Source organism: Canis lupus, chromosome 1, assembly GCF_011100685.1.
Source record: "Canis lupus familiaris isolate Mischka breed German Shepherd chromosome 1, alternate assembly UU_Cfam_GSD_1.0, whole genome shotgun sequence".
NCBI lineage: Eukaryota > Metazoa > Chordata > Mammalia > Carnivora > Canidae > Canis > Canis lupus.
The window spans coordinates 40,558,214-40,578,707 of record NC_049222.1 but is presented as its reverse complement, the minus strand read 5'-3'; the positions used below and the strand labels follow the sequence as shown (position 1 = coordinate 40,578,707).

The 20,494-nt window shown below is 36.8% G+C and overlaps 1 protein-coding gene across 1 annotated transcript in view; it reads left to right on the top strand.

Annotated features, from left to right (window-relative positions):
- Positions 1-20,105, top strand: part of PPIL4 (peptidylprolyl isomerase like 4) — a 45,403-nt gene extending 25,298 nt beyond the window's left edge. Inside the window, 4 exon segments of the mRNA NM_001286992.1 lie at positions 1,593-1,704; positions 5,445-5,541; positions 10,636-10,783; positions 18,774-20,105. Coding sequence (NP_001273921.1) covers positions 1,593-1,704; positions 5,445-5,541; positions 10,636-10,783; positions 18,774-19,025 — 609 coding nt within the window. The 3' untranslated portion in view covers positions 19,026-20,105.
- Positions 20,106-20,494: the final 389 nt, after the last annotated feature.

The following is a 20,494-nucleotide window of genomic DNA, read 5'->3' as shown; positions in this document are numbered from 1 at the left end:
TGAAATGATCTTTCCCATTTATTTTATTTATTTATTAAAGATTTTGTTTATTTATTATTTACTCATGAGAGATAGAGGCAGAGACGTAGGCAGAGGGAGAAGCAGGCTTCTCGCAGGGAGCCCGATGTAGGACTTGATCCTGGCTCCCAGGATCATGCCCTGAGCTGAAGGCAGATGCTCAACCACTGAACCACCCAGGCATCCCTATCTTTCCCGTTTAGACCTGTAATTTGATTTTTGTGTATTATGTTTATCATGTTAAATTTCATTTTTCTTACATTAGATAGCAAGGGACTCAGTGTAGTTTATTAAAAAAAAAAAAAAAAAAGTTGTCCTATCCACATGGCTTGGCAGTGTCATCTTTGTCATAAATCAGATGCCTGCATAAGTATAAAGTATCTGAGAACTTTCTCTTTAGGGAAATGGCGCAATGATGCAATTATGCCTACCCAAGTATAATCATTACAGATTCATCAAACATGCATTGATGTTGGGGCATCTGGTTGGCTCAGTCAGTAGCGCATGTAACCCGTGGGTCATGAGTTTGAGCCCCATGTTGGGTGTAGAGCTTACTTAAAAAAAATATATACTGATTGCCTACCATGTGCCAGATGATGTTTAAATGATGTAGATACAAAGATGATTAAGGCTTTGTTTGTATCTTTATGGAGTGTATAATCCATTTAATTCTTGACATATATGGTAAATAAATGCGATCATAACTAATCTGTTTCTCTGAATTGTCTCTAGTAAGTTGTGAGCAGACCAAAGGATATGTTTCTAAGAATATAGTAGATAATTGATCAGTGCTGGGTAGAAGAAATGCATCGCTACTAGTTTTCAGATGTTGGAAATGGAGATACGGGGTTTATAAAGTTGCTGACGGGAAGAATCCTTATGTAACACAAACCTTGGTATCTTAGGCCCACAGTCAGTATCCACGCTTTGGGGAGCAACTATGTTTCTGATTTCAGGCTTTTTCCTAGAACTCAGAGAGGTAATAGTATGTATATATGTGGTTCACACACACATCTGTGGACTGTGATACTCCTCTGGGTCAGCACTCCATAATCAATCACAAACTATTTTTGTACTGAAACAAATGCATATTCATACTAAGTGGAATAAATCAAGGCCACAGTCTTCTGGTAGGTCAAGTTTTATTGTCAAGTGGATTTTAACACCTAATTTGTAAAAACAACTTTAAACTTTGAGGATATTTTTGGGTTTCTAAGGAAAGGATTTGTGGAAGGACACGTACAGCACAATTTGTAAGTGTGTGTATCGTCCACTATGGTCATATTGCCTCGGCTTGAGTCCTCACTCTTACCTTTGCCAGCTGATCTTTGGTAACTTCTGTACCTCTCTAAACTTACGTTTTCTCTTCAAGAAAATGGAGATAATATATAGTACTTGACATGGTTGTTATCAGAGTTAACTGAGCTCATAGATGCAGAGCATGTAACAGCATCTGGTGTATAATAGGCACTCAAATATTAGTAACAGGAGACATGCTGTATTTTCAGTATTTGTCCTAATTGCAGAAAACTTTTCCATAAAGACTTATGCTGAGTTTTTGTGATTACTGTCAGGAAGAAGATTGTGAGAAAGCATTCTTCAAAATGGACAATGTACTTATAGATGACAGAAGAATACATGTGGATTTTAGCCAGTCTGTTGCAAAGGTTAAATGGAAAGGAAAAGGTATGTTGGTTCATCTTCCTCTGTGTCTGTTCACTGTGTGTGTGTGTGTGTATGCTTGTGCCTGCCTGTACCTCCTTTGCTGTAGAGATATTCATTAGGAGAAATGTTCATTGATCTGACTTCTGCCATTTATGGTTTCATGTAGCTACTAGTAAGAATCTAAGATACAGGGGAGTGTGAGTGTGTATTTAAGCTGATGGTGAATATATTTACTATCTTTGTATTATAAGTTACTTAAAATTACCCATTGCAAACATGGCATATTTGGAAAGTAATGATTTTGATGGTTGTGGTGGCTTGGTTCTTCTAGATGTAAAACATTAAGTAAGTTTTTTTTGAAGTTTGTTTTAGTTGTCCTATGGCACAAAATTGAAAAGGTGGTGTAAAAAACTTTTCATTCCTGCCCCTCATCTATCCAATTTCCCTTTCCAGAAGTAACCACTGTTACCTGTTCCCTATAAATTTTCCACATACATTCTTTGAATATACATATATATATACATTATTATTTATTTATTTATTTATTTATTTATTTATTTAATGTTGGAATTTCCTTTTATTTTATGTTTTTTTCCATGTAGGTTTTATGTATATTTATAGGTTTTCTCCTTTAAAACTGCTTTTCTACCTTGCTTTTCATTTTAATAATCTAAGAGAGCAGTTCATATCCATATATAAAGCGACATTTTCAAGTAGCTGCAGTGTTCTATTAAATGTATGTATCATAATTTATTGAACCAATCTTCTTAATGGACAGTGAAGTTTCTAATCTTTTATTCTTTTTATACTATCCGTATGCATATGACATTTTCCACATACATGTATATGTGTGCCAGTTGAATTTCTGTAGTGGCTTGTCATGGGGGTTGAATATCTGTATTCTAATGGGAGTTTTTGATTTTTGCTGTAATATTTTTAAAAGGTTCGCTATCACCATGTAATACTTAATTTTACCAGGAATTCTAGGATTACTTTCTTTTTCTTTTTTTTTTTCCTTCTTTTAATTTTTTTTTACTTTCTTTTCCTATATAACAGTTTTCTTTATTTCCCATGACTTTCATGAGTTGTGTTTCTTTCTTTTTTTTTTTTTTTTTAATAGAGAAACAGCAGTACTTGAGGGTGATGTGCTGAATCATTTGGTAGATCCTGGTAACTTGTGGAAATTCAGAAAAAGGAGATACTATTAATGGCCAGAATAGGCAAGGAAGGCCCGCTGGAAGCTGTGACTCCTGTGGTAGGAGACAGTGACTTGGGTTGGGATTCCCTATTACTGTTGGTTTCTCCCATGAAACTTTCCTACAGTGGGAATACATGGCTAGATTTTGACACTGTTACCTATTTTGAGTGACTTGTGGAAACTAAATTTTAGTGGCATTAAGATGATATGTTTTTCATGTGGTAATTGTGGCTGTGTAAACAAAAGAATCAAAGAAGTATATACAGTAATGATGGATGAGCTGCTGGCATAATGAACTATAGTTCTGGTCCTGTGGTACTGCCAGATAGCTCTTCTATGAGGCTTTTCCCCCAAAAAAGCTAATTTAATTTTATCATTTTGTATATGTATGAAACCAGTATAAATACAGTTCCTCATTACAGAGAAGGAACTTGAGGTATAATCTTGTGAAGTGATTTATTTAGGTCACATAAACTGATGATGTAAACAGGACTTAAATCTAGTTTGCTTTTTTTCCCCTCTCAATTCTTCTTAACCCAGTTACCCACTGAAGAAGTGGTATTGCCTTCTTAAGTAGTTTCAATGTAGTTTATTTACAGTTTATTTTAAGTAAACTTCTTATTTTTTTCTAAAATGTCATATAGGAGGGGATCCCTGAGTGGCTCAGCGGTTTCGCGCCTGCCTTTGGCCCAGGGCGCGATCCTGGAGACTGGGATCGAGTCCCGCGTTGGGCTCCCGGCATGGAGCCTGCTTCTACCTCTGCCTGTGTCTCTGCCTCTCTCTCTCTCTCTCTCTCTCTCTCTGTGTGTGTGTCTATCATAAATAAATAAAAATAAATATTAAAAAATAAAAAATAAAAAAACAAAATGTCATATAGGAGACAGATACTTCAATTTCACATTAGCCGTCATCTTTGTTAATTTTGAAATAGTTGTATATATTATTTATATTTAATAAATTGAATAAATTTAATAAATTGAATATATACTATATACCATTCACAGTGCTAAGTACTTTCTCTTGTAGCTCTGTGAAATGTAGATATTATATTTGGCTTATAATGAAGAGAATATAATTGAGGTTTTTTTTAAGATTCTATTTATTCATGCATGAGAGAGAGAGAGAGAGAAAGAGAGAGAGAAGCAGAGACATAGGCAGAAGGAGAAGCAGGCTCCCTGTGAGGAGCCCAAAGTGGGACTTGATCCCAGGATCCCAGGATCACAACCTGAGCCAAAGGCAGACACTTAACCACTGAGCCACTCAGGTGTCCCGATAATTGAGTTTCAAAGAGGTGAAGTGGGTTACCTAAGACCTCCCATTAGAGTCAGAATTTGAACACAGAACTTCTAACTTTAATCTATTACTCTTTCTGTTATACCACAACTGCCTCATTCATCATGAAACTCCTAAAGACAAGCACAGAATCTCTTTTCAGTGATGAAGTGGTATCTTTTTATTATAGTTATTAGTGTTTTAACACATACAGTTATCTATTTCACATTTACATTATCTACTGGCCATTTTTGTTTCAGGAGCCTCTGGAATTATTACCAAGTAGATTCATCTTGGTTTTGATGTTTAGTCACTTCTTTTATTCCTATTCTCTCCTTTGTTTAAAGAACCTGATGATAGTCAAGGTTTATATAGGATTCATAATCAAAGTACCTCTGTGTGTACCTGTAGTTTGCTTTATTTGTACATTTAATCTTGGATTCTCCTGTCTGGAAGGATTTCATCATAGTAGCTGAGGGGATAGGAGAGGCAGGTCAGTCAGCAGGTCTGGGACATGGGTAAGGAACTGAATCTTCATCTGGTAGGAGACTAGGCCTGAGAGTAGAGGGGCTGCATAGGATGCTTTTTCCTAGCCCTGTCACTGAAGGCCAGTCAGGATATAATAGTAGGTCCTATTTTTCTGAAGGGGTTTTTGATTTCATTTTTGACAATTGGCAGGGAGTATAGGTGCCTTAGGCAAGAATTTCCAAAACAAAGATATTTCGTCATTGATATTGTTACCAACCCTTCCCTCTCACATCCTTTAGTGAACTTCTGTATACATTCCTGCTGTCCCCCTATCTGCTTGGTGCTCTGTTGAAATTTTGGTATTAAGTGCCTCTTCTGACAGATCAGAGAACTTTAAAGCCTCACTTCTTCCAAACTTCTAAGCCTTTCAGATCTCAGACTCCAGTCTCAAGCCCTCAATTTCCTTTGGACCTAATTTTCTCATGGGCTTAATGGCTCTACTTAAACACTGCATTATTTCCCAGTGAATATATTCACTATGTAATTTAGGATTTGAAAGTTTGATGTTGTAATACTCGCATATATCGTTAGGTGGCAGCATATGGCTACTTAGCAAAATGGGTATCTGATTTCATTTAAAATAGTAATGGAGAATGAATTACTATTTCTTTGTTATCTTCTTAGCCTTTTTCTGTCCACCAATATATATGTCGCTTATAAAACAATTGATATATTATGCTGCTTATAAATTAATTTTTGTTCTTTAATAAAGTAGGTGAGTTTTCTTACTAAGTCTTTTTTTCTTTTTTTTTTTAATAAATAGGTGGGAAATACACCAAGAGTGATTTCAAGGAGTATGAAAAGGAACAGGATAAATCATCTAATTTAGTCCTGAAAGATAAAGTAAAGCCCAAGCAGGAGTATCCTTTACAAGAACCAGTTAGTCAATATGTATAGATCATCCACCTAGTGTAGAGTACTGTGTGATATGTTATAAAAAGTCACAGTGTGTGGAAGACAAGATTCCTGAATCCAGTGGTTTGTGAAGAAGTCATTTAGTTTATTGTTAATCCCTTTTCACCATCTTACATATACTTCTCTTTTTCGGTATATTCTCTATTGTTTGGAGAAGGCTTTCGGTTGAAAGAAATCTTAGCCTAATTCTTTCCTCCCTTACTTTTAGGTTAAGGTTAACACTTAATTCTGAAATCTTCAGGTAAGATTTGTATTTTGTATTTAATTGTAATATTTTAAATTCCTTGTTTTCAGAAATTTTTTTAATATAGCTAAGCTAAATTCTGGGTGTTAATTTTCCTCATAATGTTTAACTTCTTTGGAGATGGTAAATATGTAGATTAACATCCTGTTTTCTTACTTGACTAGGTTGCTCCTTTCAGCTTAGTACATTGTCTAGCAACAAATATTTATCAGGCTCCTATTTGTATGTAAAAATGGGCTTTTATAGTATTAAAACGAAATCCATTGACTTGACCATTTAATTTAGATTCTTCCAAGTTTTAGGTTGAGACAAGTAAAAATCAATGAAACATACTATTTACATTATGTCATTTTAATTTGTTCATTGATATTCTCATTATACATCTATCACTCTACACATTGCAAAAGTTATCTCTTTGTGATTCTTTCTGTAAATGGTTTCTTTGTTTCCTAATTTCTGTTGGTGTTTTAGGGATTCTCTTTTTCCCACACTGTCTTAGACATTTCTTTTCCAAGTATTCATCAAGGAAAGATGAGTATCAGGTTGACTTGTTATATACTCATTTTAAAAAATGTGTTGACAAAAAAAAAAAAATGTGTTGACAGTCTACAATACATAAAGCATTGTAAAGTACAAGAGATGGATAAAGTCTGAAATATATTGACATGTTCAATATAAGGAGAGGGAGACACACCAAACAGTAAGCTAAGATTTGGTCTGAAAAGATGAACATTAGGAGGAATATGATTGAAATATTAAAATCATAAAAGGTGTGGATGGAAGTTGACATTTAACAAATCTTTGAAATTAAGTTTAGGCTAACCACTAGTAACTGCAGGTGGAAGAAGAGAAGTATGTAGGCCAAATGAAAGTAAGTACAGGCATAGAGTATAAAGTATGAGGAGATGTCTTTCATCTTTTCTCACAGAGGTAAGTAGTTCAGGAGGAAAAGAAAGAATATGCAGTATTAAAATGTTTTAAATTCAAGATGGTAGATTACTGAAATTTAAGAAAGGAAACCAGACATGTTTGAGAATAAATCTGTAGCTTAGTACTGTTCAATAGAACTTTCTACAGTGATGGAAAATATCTCCACCATCCGGTTTAGCTACTAACCACATGTGGTTTTTGAGCATGTGAAATGGACTGAGGAACTGAATTTTAAAGTTTAATTTTAGTTAAAATTTTTTTAAAGATTTTATTTATTCATGAGAGACACACACATACAGGGGGCCGGGGGCACAGACATAGGCAGAGGGAGAAGCAGGCTCCATGCAGGGAGCCCAACGTGGGACTTGATCCTGGGTCTCCAGGGTCACACCCTGGGCTGAAGACAGCACTAAACCGCTGAGCCACCGGGGCTGCCCAATTTTAATTAATTTAAACAACCACATATGGCTAGTATTGAACAGTGCCTGCTTTCAGTCTTTTGAAATCGATGGAGAAGACAGATATGTCCTGATACAAACCATTGTTAATCATTCTCAAACATAATATTGAACAAGAAAAGGGAAATTCTTGAATCTGACCCAGTAAGATAGTTTTTATGTTCTTGGTAATTGATAGATTTCATGTTAGCAAGGCATTTATAATCTCAGGTACAATAATACAGTGATAGAACATGTGTTTATAATATGTAAGATATATATATATATATATATATATATATATATATATATATACATGTTTTCCACATTGTATATTATATATTATGTGACTGTTACTATGACGAGGAAAAGAGATTGAGAAGGCAATCTTTTTTTTTTTTTAATTTTATTTATTTATTCATGAGAGACACACACAGAGAGAGAGAGAGAGAGAGAGGCAGAGACACAGACAGAGGAGAAGCAGGCTCCATGCAGGGAGCCTGATGTGGGACTTGATCCCGGGACTCCAGGATCATGCCCTGGGCCAAAGGCAGGTGCCAAACCGCTGAGCCACCCAGGGATCCCTGAGAAGGCAATCTAATAATCAGATAAGTTTGAGGGTGTTTTTTTTTTTTTTTTTTTTAATCAAGTTAAGTTTTAAGTTAAAAAGGCATGGTGGAGATATGCTTTTATGGATCTCGAGAGAAAGAGAAGTTGTCATAAATTAGCTACTAAGCTTAAAAATAGAACAAAAGGAAAGGCAGGTTTAATTTGGCCAAGGTAGACCTCACAGAAGAATTGGGGAAAGAAAGATCACAAACGTGTGTTTAATTCAAAGGACTTTGGGAACATTTGACATCTACTATTGTTGACTATAGTAGTGAGTAGAAGATAGTGGGTAAGCAAGGGAAAAGAGATGAGACAAATTGTCTTGGTGGTATGAGAAATAATTAACAATTACTTACTTGGCATCTGTTGCACACCCAGCTTAGCAGTGAAACATAGCCCCTGCCCTCATAGATCTTGTGTTTTATTGATGGAGGGGGGATGACCAGAATAATTACTGTGACTCAAATATAAGTAGGTATAGTGTTGCAAAGAAGTACATTTGTGGGATATGGGGCTTATTGAGGTCAGGAGTCAGGGAAGACCCTCAGGTGACAATAAAAGAAGTGACATTAAAGCTGTACCTTGGGGCAGCCCGGGTGGCTCAGCAGTTTAGCACTGCCTTCGGCCCAGGGTGTGGTCCTGGAGACCCAGGATGGAGTCCCACGTTGGGCTCCCTGCATGGAGCCTGCTTCTCCCTCTGCCTGTGTCTCTGCCTCTCTCTCTCTGTGTCTCTCATGATAAATAAATAAAATCTAAAAAATAAAAAATAAAGCTGCACCTTGAATATGAGGGGAGAGGAGGGAGGGCTAAGATGGGATGCTCTTTCCTCTAACTTGATCCATTGTTTAAGAAATACAATTCATCTTATATCCAGCACAGTCCAAGTACAGCTATTCACATGCATACATAATTAAAAAAATGCCATGGTATTTTTATTAGATGCTGTATATTCTGTTTTCTATTTATTACACAGTGCTGGCTATGACCCACTTAATGGATTTTGGACAGAGGGAGCTGCATGTGTAAAGCAAAACAGTAAGGTAAAGTCCTGGGCAAGGGCTATTGAATTCATACCTGAAAAAGGAGAGGCTCCAGAAGCTACTCTGGAAACAGTGTGACATAGTATAAAGGAGAAAAGTTAGAGATAATGAAGTAGGAGTAGGATATGGTACAGACTGACTGGCCACCCTTTTTTTTTCTTTTAAGATGTTATTAAGAAAGAAAGAGAGCATGGGGGAGGGGCAGAGGGAGAGGGGAAGCAGGCTCCCCGCTGAGCAGGGAGCCCAGTGCGAAGAGGGTGGGGGGCAATCCCAGGACTCCAGATCATGACCTGAGCCAACGGCAGATGCTTAACCAACTGATCCACTCACACGTGTCCCTGACTGGCCATCTTTAACCATCTTATAAAAAGCCAAGAGCACGTAGCATTTTCATATTCAGTCTTATATGGAAGTGACATGTCCCTGAGAAAGGCATAGAGCTATGATGTGGTGAAAACAAACCCGACTCTCTAGTCCTGAGGGAAGTGTGTTTGAGATTCCTCTAGTTGCACACGCCACTGAAACAGCTTTGCATGTTGGGCTTCCCCATGAGCTTTTTTTTTTTTAACCACTATTCTGGCCCTTGTCAGCCTTCCTCAAATACTGTTCTAGGATTTGAGATTATTTTCAACAGGGGGTATGATTATTTTGTATTTTCTCTTCTAAGGGATGATAAGTATATCAGAGAAATTATTTATCTCTTTTTTAAAACACATTATCATAATATTTACAACACATTTATGTGAAATTAAAACAAGATTCACTCATATCTATGAATGTTGAGTCACTGAAACTACTATGTCAACTACACTTCAACTAAAAAAGATTCACTCACAGTTTACCATCTAGACAAATGATACCTTTTTTTGTTGCTTCTTTCATATCTTGATCTTTTATGTTTTGTGAAGTTAAAATTACCATATGGTGTAGATAATTTTTATTTCTAGCTTTTTTCACTTTTAATTTTTCATAGCATTCATTTATCATTGCTAATAACTTTCTTTGTAATAATATATCCTGTTGAAGTTCTACAATATATTTAAGAATGTCTTCTTTATTACTAGGCTTTTTGTTACTCTAAGTTTCTATTATAAAAAATAATTGTTATACATACCTTTGTTTAACAAATTAGTACTTCAAAAGAGGAGTAACACGAATATACCTTTTATCTCCTATAGCTCTTCTGGCATTATCCTAAATTTTTCCAGTGAAACATGTGTCTTATTTTCTAAGTTAAAATTTTTTTCATTACTGAAAAACATGTTTCCTTATTTTTTATGGCTACTTAGATTTTCATTTGTGGATGTAGTTTTTTTTGTCATCCATATTTTTTGCCCACTCACTTGCCAATTGTTAATTGTTTATTTAGGGCCTGGGTTCTTTCTATTTTTCTTGAAAGAAAATGTGAGTTAGTTTTGTTTTAGAAATACACTGTGAGATGCTTTTTGCTTTAAAAAGTTAGGTTTATCGGGCAGCCCGGGTGGCTCAGCAGTTTGGCGCCTGCCTTCAGCCCAGGGTGTGATCCTGGAGACCCGGGATCGAGTCCCACGTCGGGATCAAGTCCCACGTCGGGCTCCCTGCGTGGAGCCTGCTTCTCCCCCTGCCTGTGTCTGTGCCTCTCTCTCTCTCTGTGTCTCTCTCATGAATAAATAAAGAAAATCTTAAAAAAAAGAAAAAAGTTAGGTTTATCCTCGTAGTCTCCTTTGTTTACCAGATTCTTGATGTTTTGATGTATTATCAGTGTCAGTTCTCACATCTTTCCTTAACTAGCTGCTACAGTGCAAAATATGATCTTATACTGGATGAGCAAGCAGAAGATTCAAAATCCAGTCACTCACACACAAGTAAAAAACACAAGAAGAAAACTCGTCACTGCTCTGAAGAAAAAGAAGATGAGGACTATATGCCAATCAGAAATACTAATCAGGTACTTGTAATGTCCAGCCTTTGCTGTAGAGATAAATATTTTATCCCTCTGTAAATTACTTTTTAGTGACATAAGATAGAGGGTAAGGGTATAGTTCTGGACAAGGTGAGTATATTCCTAATTCTAGAACGTAGAATGATTTCACTGGGTAATGGACTTTAATTTTCAAGAATATGTAACACAAATGATAAAAGATTGTTTTCAAAGTAACTAAATATATCATTCAGTTCCCTATTGTGAAACAAGAGTGATTTCTGAACCTGTAGACAATTACTTATTCCCATCAGAAGCAAGTGTGGTTATGCCAAAAAAAAGGCTCATATGTCATTTTAATTATCACCACGTTATGGGTAATACTTGTAGCTCTTGAGGTTTTAAGACCTGTGAAATATTTATGCCCTTACATATTGTGTATCTGAAATATATCATCCCAAATACATTCTTGAACAATACATATTCCTTTCTTTTTTTATTTGAGAGATAATGTGTGTACCATCATGAACAGGGGGAGCTGCAGAGAGCTAAGTGAACTCCCCACTGGGCACAGAGCCTGATAGTCCCAGGACCCTGGGATCATGGTCTGAGCCAAAGTTGAAGTCAGATGCTTAACCAACTGAGCCACCTAAGTGCTCCAACAATAATACATTTTCTCAGACAGTGATACTAATAATTCCTTAAAGAAAATTGATTCTAGAGAGAAGTCATTTCCAGCCTGCATTTTGGCTTTCAGTTAAGTGAAATGCAAATTACATGACAGCCCCTTACTTTTGTGTTACCACTAGAGGACTTGAGCTGGGCCTGGTGTTTAAGGAGATTTTAGTAGGCAGAAGTGAGAGAAAATTCAAGGTGGTGAGAATGGCACGTCAAGCAATGACCCAGAGAAGGAGAGATGTAGTATGGTTGGCAAAGTGCAGGATTGGCTTCAGAGAAGCTAGGTGTAAATTTCTGTGCCACTAGCCATTGATGTGGCCTCAACAAGTCACTTAGCTTTCTGAGTCACAGTCTCCTCCTCTGTGAAATTGAGATTATACTTATCTCACAGGTATGTTAAGATTAAATGAAGAAATATGTGTGTGTACTGGCTGTTATTTTACTGTTACAGTTATATTAATGTGTTTTAAATTGGAATAGTTTCTGTGGTAAGGCCATTCACTGAATTCATATTTCAATTAATTTGTTTCTTTTCAGTGTTTAGGGATTGCTTTAAATATATCTATATCTATCTATCTATATATTATAGTTTAGATTTTTTTACTTATTTAATAGAGGAGTAGGAGCAGGGGGAGGGGCAGAAGGAGAGGGAGAAGCGGCTCCCTGCTGAGCAGAGGGCCCAATGCAGGACTCAGTCCAGGACCTGGGGATGATTACGTGAGCCCTAAGGTAGACTCTTAACTGACTAAGCCACCCCGGTGCCCTTTAAATAATTTTTTGTGTGTTTTGTAGTTTTAAAAATTTCTTGTGTGGTTCCAAAGTAAAATCTACAAAGTGGTATGTACAGAGAACCTAGATTCTATTCCTGCCCCATCCTCCTTCTCTTCTGCCCCCAAGGCAACCACTCAGTGTGTTTCATGGGTTGTTTTCACTTTTAAAAAATTCCAACAGGTATATATTTTATATATATTCTTAGTTTCCTACATTCTAGATAGCAAATACTCTTACTCTTGTGGACCTTTTTTCCATAGTCTTTTTGCCATTTAAAGAGTGCCATCATTTATGCCCCACCCTCAGCTTTTAAGTCACACCTTTCCTCTGTTACTCAATTCTCTAACTAATATGCACATGAATCAGTGACAGCTGACATGAGCTTTGTGCTTACAATTGTGAAGTGGATACAATTTTCCCCATTTCACAACAGAGAAAGTGAAAACTGAAGCGATTTAAACAATTTGCTTTGTTTTACATAGCTGTTACATAGAGCCACAATGTAAATCCAGACTTGTACCGCTAGCCACTCTGCTGCTGCTCTTATCTGGAGTATATTCCTGGCAGTTTTCTCTCTTAAATGCTATAATTATTCTAATATAATTTATTCCCTACTGTAATATTCCAGTGTGATCTAACTGGTACATTTCCTTCTTAATTCCTGTGCTATATTTATTTAGCCTAAGACTACCCCAGTCTTTTGAAATGGTAGCTATATCACATTTCTCTGAATACTTAGCATGTTTTCCACTAAAATTCCTTGATCTTCACCCTCCCATGTCACCTCCCCCGCTATGTGTTGCTTTTAGCTATGACTTCTCATCCTGCACTTATATGTGGAATCTTCAGTGAATTTAGGCCTGAGATACATGTTGGTGTATTTGAAATAATCACAGGTCTAAGAAATCCAAAATCTGGCTGCATTTTAAGTCTGTGATTCCCCCTTCCTTTTTGTGCATCTTTTTTTTTTTTTTTTAAAGATTTTATTTACTCATGAGAGGGACAGAGAGAAAGGCAGAGACAAAGGCAGAGGGAGAAGCAGGCTCCCAAAAGGGATCCTAACACGGGACTTAATCCCAGGACCCCAGGATCACAACCCTAGCAGAAGGCAGACACTCAACCACTGAACCACCCAGCTGTCCCTGGTGCATCTTTTTTATCCTGCTGTTTGATTACTTAAAACTTTACACTAGCAAATAGTTTTCTTTTTTGAAATGAAGTAAAAGGCACCAAGTAGTTTTTTGGGGGGAATGTTGTTAGTATTTTAAAAATAATTTTAGCCGTGGCTGGGTGGCTCAGTCAGTTTAAGTGTCTGCCATTGGCCCAGGTCGTGATCTTGGGGTCCTGGGATCAAGCTCCACATTGGGCTCTCTGATTATCAGGGAGTCTGCTTCTCCCTCTGTGTGCTCGTGCTCGCGCGCTCTCTCTCTCAAATAAATTTTTAAGAAGTAAAATAATTTTAAATTAATTGACAGTTATAAAATTATTAAGATCTAAATCTCCTAATTTTATTTCTTCCCTCAAAGCATATTAAAGCAAATGTTTTTTGATTATATACTTTGATTTAGTAATATAAGTATACTAATTTTTTTATTTTCTTTCCAATAAAATAGCATCTGTATTTAAGATATTAATGGGCCCATTTTTTTTGTATTCTTATTTTTATCCTTTTGATTTCATTCTCAAAAATATAATCATTAAAGGGAATTTTCAGTACTAAGTTATTTTCAGGTATAGCTCAGATTTTCCTATTTGTTGGTATTTTGCTTCATGAGCCTAGTTTCCTAAGGTTTTAACTTATTTAAGTTCTTTGTTTTTTTATTGAGTGATAGCCTTACTGTTCAGTTTGAAAACTTCTGTTTAATTTTTCCATCTCATGTCTTGATTCCAAAGATGGTTACTATATTGCTGAGGTTTGGGTTTTACTGGGGTTCCAGGAAGTGAGTTTTCAGCTGTGGGTTGGTTACCTGGCTGAGAAGTATTCATATTGGTTGTCAGTCCTCCTCTGTGGCTTTCATAGGTGTTTGTTATTCTTATAATTGGGGCTCTGTTTTTGCCATCATTTTAATTAGTTAGTGTTACTTTGTTGATTTAAACTAAATCTTTTAATTTTAGAGGCCTGAACAAGGATAGCTTTTAGTTTAGATTGTTTTGGACTGCTTTACATGAAATCATTGGATAGATTAAGGTGATTCCTTTATTTAAATTGGCCATTTAAAAAAATAAATAAATTGGCCATTTTATGGTGTTTTCTTTCTTTTTTAGCCACATGCTAGTTTAATCATTTTGTCCTATGTCTTAAGTGTATAGAATTGCAGAATTGCTTAGTCTGTACTGGAAAGGGCATAAGAGCTCATCTGATTAATTCCCCTCACCTTAGATGTAGAGATCCTGACCCCAAAGACCTGTGGCCCTTCACAGTTTAATGAAAGAGCTAGAATTTTAACATTATTTTAATTCATTCAGGTATGAGGTTTTTTTTTCATTCTGTACTCTCCCCTTTTCAACTTTATTTTACTTTTTTTTTTTTTTAATATTTTATTTGAGAGAGTGAGTGAGCACAAGCAGAAGGGAAGAGCAGAGGGAGAGGGAGAAGCACACTCCCCATTGAGTGGGGAGCCCCATGTGGTGCCCATCTCAGGACCCTAGAATTATGACCTGAGCCAAAGGCAGATGCTTAACAGATTGAGCCACCCAGGCGCAATCCCCATTTCTATTTTATTTTATTTTATTTATTTTATTATTTATTGTATTTATTTATTTTATTTTTAAAAGATTATTTATTTATTTATTATTTATTTATTTATTTATTTATTCATGAGACACAGAGAGAGAGAGGCAGAGACATAGGCAGAGGAAGAAGCAGGCTCCATGCAGGGAGCCTGATGTGGGACTTGATCCTGAGACTGCAGGATCACGCCCTAGGCCAAAGACAGGCGCTCAACTGCTGAGCCATCCAGGCATCCCTTATTTTATTTTATTTTTAAATATTTTATTTATTCATGAGAGACAGAGAGAGAGAGAGAGAGAGAGACAGAGACATAGGCTGAGGGAGAAGCAGGCTCCATGCAGGGAGCCCAGTGGTGGGACTCGATCTTGGGACTCCAGGATCACGCCCTGAGCCAAAGGCAGATGCTTAACCATGAGCCACCCAGGCATCCCATCATTTCAATTTTACATCTGTTTACTGATTAATTAAATAATGATCTCTAACCTGTATAGATCTCTTGAGTCTCAGTTTCCTTATTTCTAGAATGAGGGTAATGTACTCCAAAAGCACTTAGCATTGTTCTAGCAAATACTCCAAGAAGATTTGTTCTGATATGGCTTCATCGAGCCACCTGACCTTTTCCCATGCACATGATGCTGATTCTTCCTTGCTTTTCACTTGTCACTTCCACTCCGTGCATTAACCTTCTTGTAGCCAATCCACAGCCAAACTCACCTGTTCTTTGATGTTCATCTCAAGTCCTAACTTCTCTGTTGAAACCTTCCCTGGTAAATCTGATCTCAAGTTTATTTACACATCTCCTAAATGGCAAAGACCATTTGAACCGAGAGCTGCCTGACTTTAAAGCTTGTGTAGCTTTGAAAAATACTCCAAGGGACGCCTGGGTAGCTCAGCTGTTGAGCATCTGCCTTCAGCCAGGGCATGATCCTGGGGTTCTGGGATCAGGTCCCACATCAGGCTCCCTGAATGGAGCCTGCTTCTCCCTCTGCCTATGTCTCTGCCTCTCTCTTTCTGTGTCTCTCATGAATAAATAAAATCTTAAAAAAAAAAAAAAATACTCCAAGTAGGAGAGGTTTTAAGGTTTCAGTGCATTTCAGATTTTTAGCTTCCTCAAGTTTTTCAAAGAATTAAGTACTGTATAATCGTTTATCTCTTATTTTAAACACTGAAAGCACTTAAGTGCCTATTTTTATAATTACTGAAGATTTTATAGTTATATACCAGTTAGCAGTCTCCACTTTCAGAGTTCATGATCTCAGCCAATACAGGAATTAAGTATACAGACAGAATAGTACATAGATTTTTTTACATTTTGTATATGTTACAGGAAGCACAAAAAGTTATTTTATCTAGGGCTGTCATATTTTGCTAGAAAATAGTTGGTAAAGGGTTAAACCAAATACTCATTTTTCTACCTCTGGAACTCTTATGGAATTACAGGAACTATTAGGATTGTGCAGGAAATCATGAATCAGCTTATAAAGCTGTATTCCATAAACACTGATTATAACAATCATGTTTTTTTTTACTATTTTTTTTCTTTATTTATTTATGATAGTCACAGAGAGAGAGAGAGAGAGAGGCAGAGACACAGGCAGAGGGAGAAGCAGGCTCCATGCACCGGGAGCCCGATGTGGGATTCGATCCCGGGTCTCCAGGATCGCGCCCTGGGCCAAAGGCAGGCGCCAAACCACTGCGCCACCCAGGGATCCCTAACAATCATGTTAGATCTATTTTCACATGCTACAATCTCCATGCCAGGTATAATGTACAATATCTAGACAATATATGGAATAATTATGAATCCTTTGCTTAAAACCCAGTCCTTAACCGTGGGTATTCATCACTCTAGATTTTAAACCTTGACATTTATATCTCTTATAATAATGTCTGTGGTGATAGAGTTGGAACCCTTGGGAGTTCAATCCTTAGGATTTTGCCTTTCCTTTGAGAGAACTCTCTTAAGGAAGTTAAATTTTATGAACTGTCTTTTGAAAGATCATTGCTCTGGTCTCTTTAGATTTCAGCCTCTTGTTCAGATACTCATTTTATTTTACTTTTTTTAAAATTTTTATTTATTTATGATAGTCACATAGAGAGAGCGAGAGAGGCAGAGACACAGGCAGAGGGAGAAGCAGGCTCCAATCACCGGGAGCCCGACATGGGATTCGATCCTGGGTCTCCAGGATCGCACCCTGGGCCAAAGGCAGGTGCTAAACCGCTGCGCCACCCAGGGATCCCCTATTTTACTTATTTTTTTAAGTAGGCTCCATGCCCAGCGTGGAGCCCAGTGCAGGGCTTGAATTCACAACCTTGAGATCAGGACCTGAGCTGAGATCAAGAGTCAGACACTTAACCAACTGAGCCACCCACGCTCTCCTGAGATACTTGTTTTAATTAGGAATAGAACATAAACAGAAATAGAATTGTTGTAACTAGCCCTCTTCATGTGGGAAAATTTCTACTGTTACTTAATTAGTAAGAATAGAATTTAGAGGCACCTGGATGGCTTACCTGCTTAAGATTCTCTCTCCTCCTCTGCCCCTCTCTATTTGTCTCCCTCTCCCCCTCCCCTTCCTCTCTTAAAAAAAAAAAAAAAAACTTAAGGGCAGTGAAATTTCCCATTGTTTCTTTTTCTTTTTCTTTTTCTTTTTTTTTAAGATTTTATTTATTTATTTGAGTGAGAGAGAGTGTGAGCTGAAGGAGAGGCTGAGCAGGAAGCTCGATGTGGGGCTAGATCCCAGGATCCTGGGGGCATGACTTGAGATGAAGGCAGTTGCTTAACTGACTGAGCCCCCCAAGAGTCCCTTTCTCATGGTTAACTCATTTTAAAAATATGTAAATAAATCATTTTATTTATTATTTTTTAAAAGATTTATTTACTGGGATGCTTGGGTGGCTCAGCCACTGAGTGCCTGCCTTCAGCCCAGGGTGTGATCCTGGAGTCCCGGGATCGAGTCCCACAACGGGCTCCCTGCATGGAGCCTGCTTCTCTCTCTGCCTCTGTCTCTGTGTGTCTCTTATGAATAAATAAAATCTTAAAAAGAAAAAGATTTATTTACTTATCAGAGAGAGGACAAGTGCATGCAAACATGCAGGGGGAGGGGCAGAGGGAGAGAATCTCAAGCAGACTCCCCTTTGAGTGCAGAGCCTGACATGGGTCTCCATCCCATGATCCATGAGATCATGACCTGAATCAAAACCAACAGTCAGATGCTTAACTAACTGAGCCACTCATGCACCCCAAGAAATGATTTTAATAAAAAAAACAACCTAATATAAACAAGGAAAATTTGAGGATTTGGAGAGGAGCTTATAAAATAAACACTTGAAAAATACTCAGACCAAAGTATGCAGTATCTGTTTTCTTTTTAGACTGATTTGTCTAAAACCTTTTCTGGCTTTGTTATTTAAATGTCTTCTTTATTAGGGTTTTTATGGGAATTTTGTAATCCCATTGCAGATAATTGGAGAATGGAGCAGGGGGAGATAAAAAGGTGACCAACCATAATCAGAATTCTTGGTATGATTTTCTCTAAAGGCTTGTTCTAATTTCAGTTGGGCGATTTCAGTTCTTTGTGTTTGAATCTGATCTTTCAGTTCAGCTGAAGTGGTAGAAACAAAGCAATGAGACTGATAAGAAAAATGATTTAAGTCTGTTTTTGAATATTTTTGCTTTCTGATTTACCAGATTCTCGGCATTAGTGGTAGTGTTCAAATTTGAGCTTTTATAGCTGCTTGCTAATAGTAGACTTTCTAAGTGTTACTAACTGACAGTACCTACAAAATGATTATTTTATGGAGTCACTTGTAAATCTCTATCCATTCCTTTGACAGGATATCTACAGAGAAATGGGGTTTGGTCACTATGAGGAAGAAGAGAGCTGCTGGGAGAAACAAAAGAGTGAAAAGAGAGACCGACCTCAAAACCGAAGTCGTAGCCGATCTCGAGAAAGGGACGGCCACTACAGTAACAGTCATAAATCCAAATACCAAACTGACCCCTACGAAAGAGAACGGAGTAAAAAGAGAGACCGAAGCAGGAGTCCCAAGAAGTCCAAAGATAAAGAAAAATCTAAGTACAGATGAAAGATGAAGAATCAGACATGAGTGGCTAATGTAATTATTATTGTCTAACTTACAGCACCAGATATTCAGATTTTGTGTCAAAGCAGTTAAAGACTCTGTTATTTTTTTTTCCCCACTACGGTCATGGCCCTTTTTGATTGATACTGATGGTATAGGGCACAGAAAGACAATAAAAACCTGAACATTTTCTTTGTGTACTTTTTTACACTAAATTTTATTGTTATACATAAACAGTAGTGTTCATTTTTAAAGTCTTTCACATTTTCCACTCTTTTTTAAATTAAGTATTTCATACCTACAGAAATTCAGACATGTATATATATGGCATAAAGAATAGTAAATATTTGTGTATCCATGAGCCAGCTGTAGAAATAGAGTATCCCCTGCATTTTAGAGACTCTCTATGTGCTCTTTCCTCAAGTGATGATTATGCTGAATTTTGTATTTGTCATTCTTTTGCTTGTTATAGTTTTACAACATATGTATGTATTCCTAAATAAAATGTTAAATTTTGTATGTTTTTGAATTTTATATCAATGACATAATGTATGTTTACTTCTGTGACTTTCTTTTTTTTGACTTAGTATTTTTAGAGTCATTCATTTTTATTGCTTTGTAGTATTGTATGAATAGACCACAATATATCCATTCTTCTGTTCATGGACATCGGAATTGTTGGTTTGTTTTTGGTTTTGTTATTACAAACAGTGCTGCTATGAACATTATGTATCTAGGAGTGATCTTGCTTGCTCACATGGTATGGATATCTTCATCTTTACAAGGTAATGCCAAATTATATTCTGCAGTGGCTGAACCAGTTTATACCCCGACCAGCGCTATGTGAGTTACTTTTGTTTCACATCATCTCTACCACTTCTTAGTTTTAGACTTTTAATTTTTGCCGATTTAGTGGATGCTTAGTGTGGTACCTTCTTGTGGTTTCCAGCAAGAAGACTACTATTATTTTTATATTTATACTTCTGTATGTAGCTTGTTCTTTTTCTCTGGCTGCTTTTAAGGTTTTCTCTTTATCACTGCTGTTAGGCAATTTGATTATGATGTACTTGGTGTAGTTTGTTTTCATGTTTCTTTTGCTGGGGCTGTTTACCTGTGGGTTTATGGTTTTCACCAAGTTTGGAAAAGCTGCGGGTATTACTTTTTTCTGTCCCACCCCTCCTCTTACCCTCTCCTAAGACTCTAGTGACTTGTATATTGGGCCATTTGAAATTGTCACACATTGCACCAATGCTCCATTTGGGTGAAATCTTTTTCTCTATTCTGTGTTGAATAGTTTTCATTGCTGTGTCCTCAAGTTCATTAATCTTTTCTCCTGAAGTATCTAATTTCTGTTAATCCCATCCAGTGTATTTTTTTTACCTCAGATGTAATTTTTTTAATTTTAGAAGTTCCATTTGAGTCTTTTTTATATCTCCCGTGCCTTTCCTTTTAACAGGCTCATGTTTTCCTCC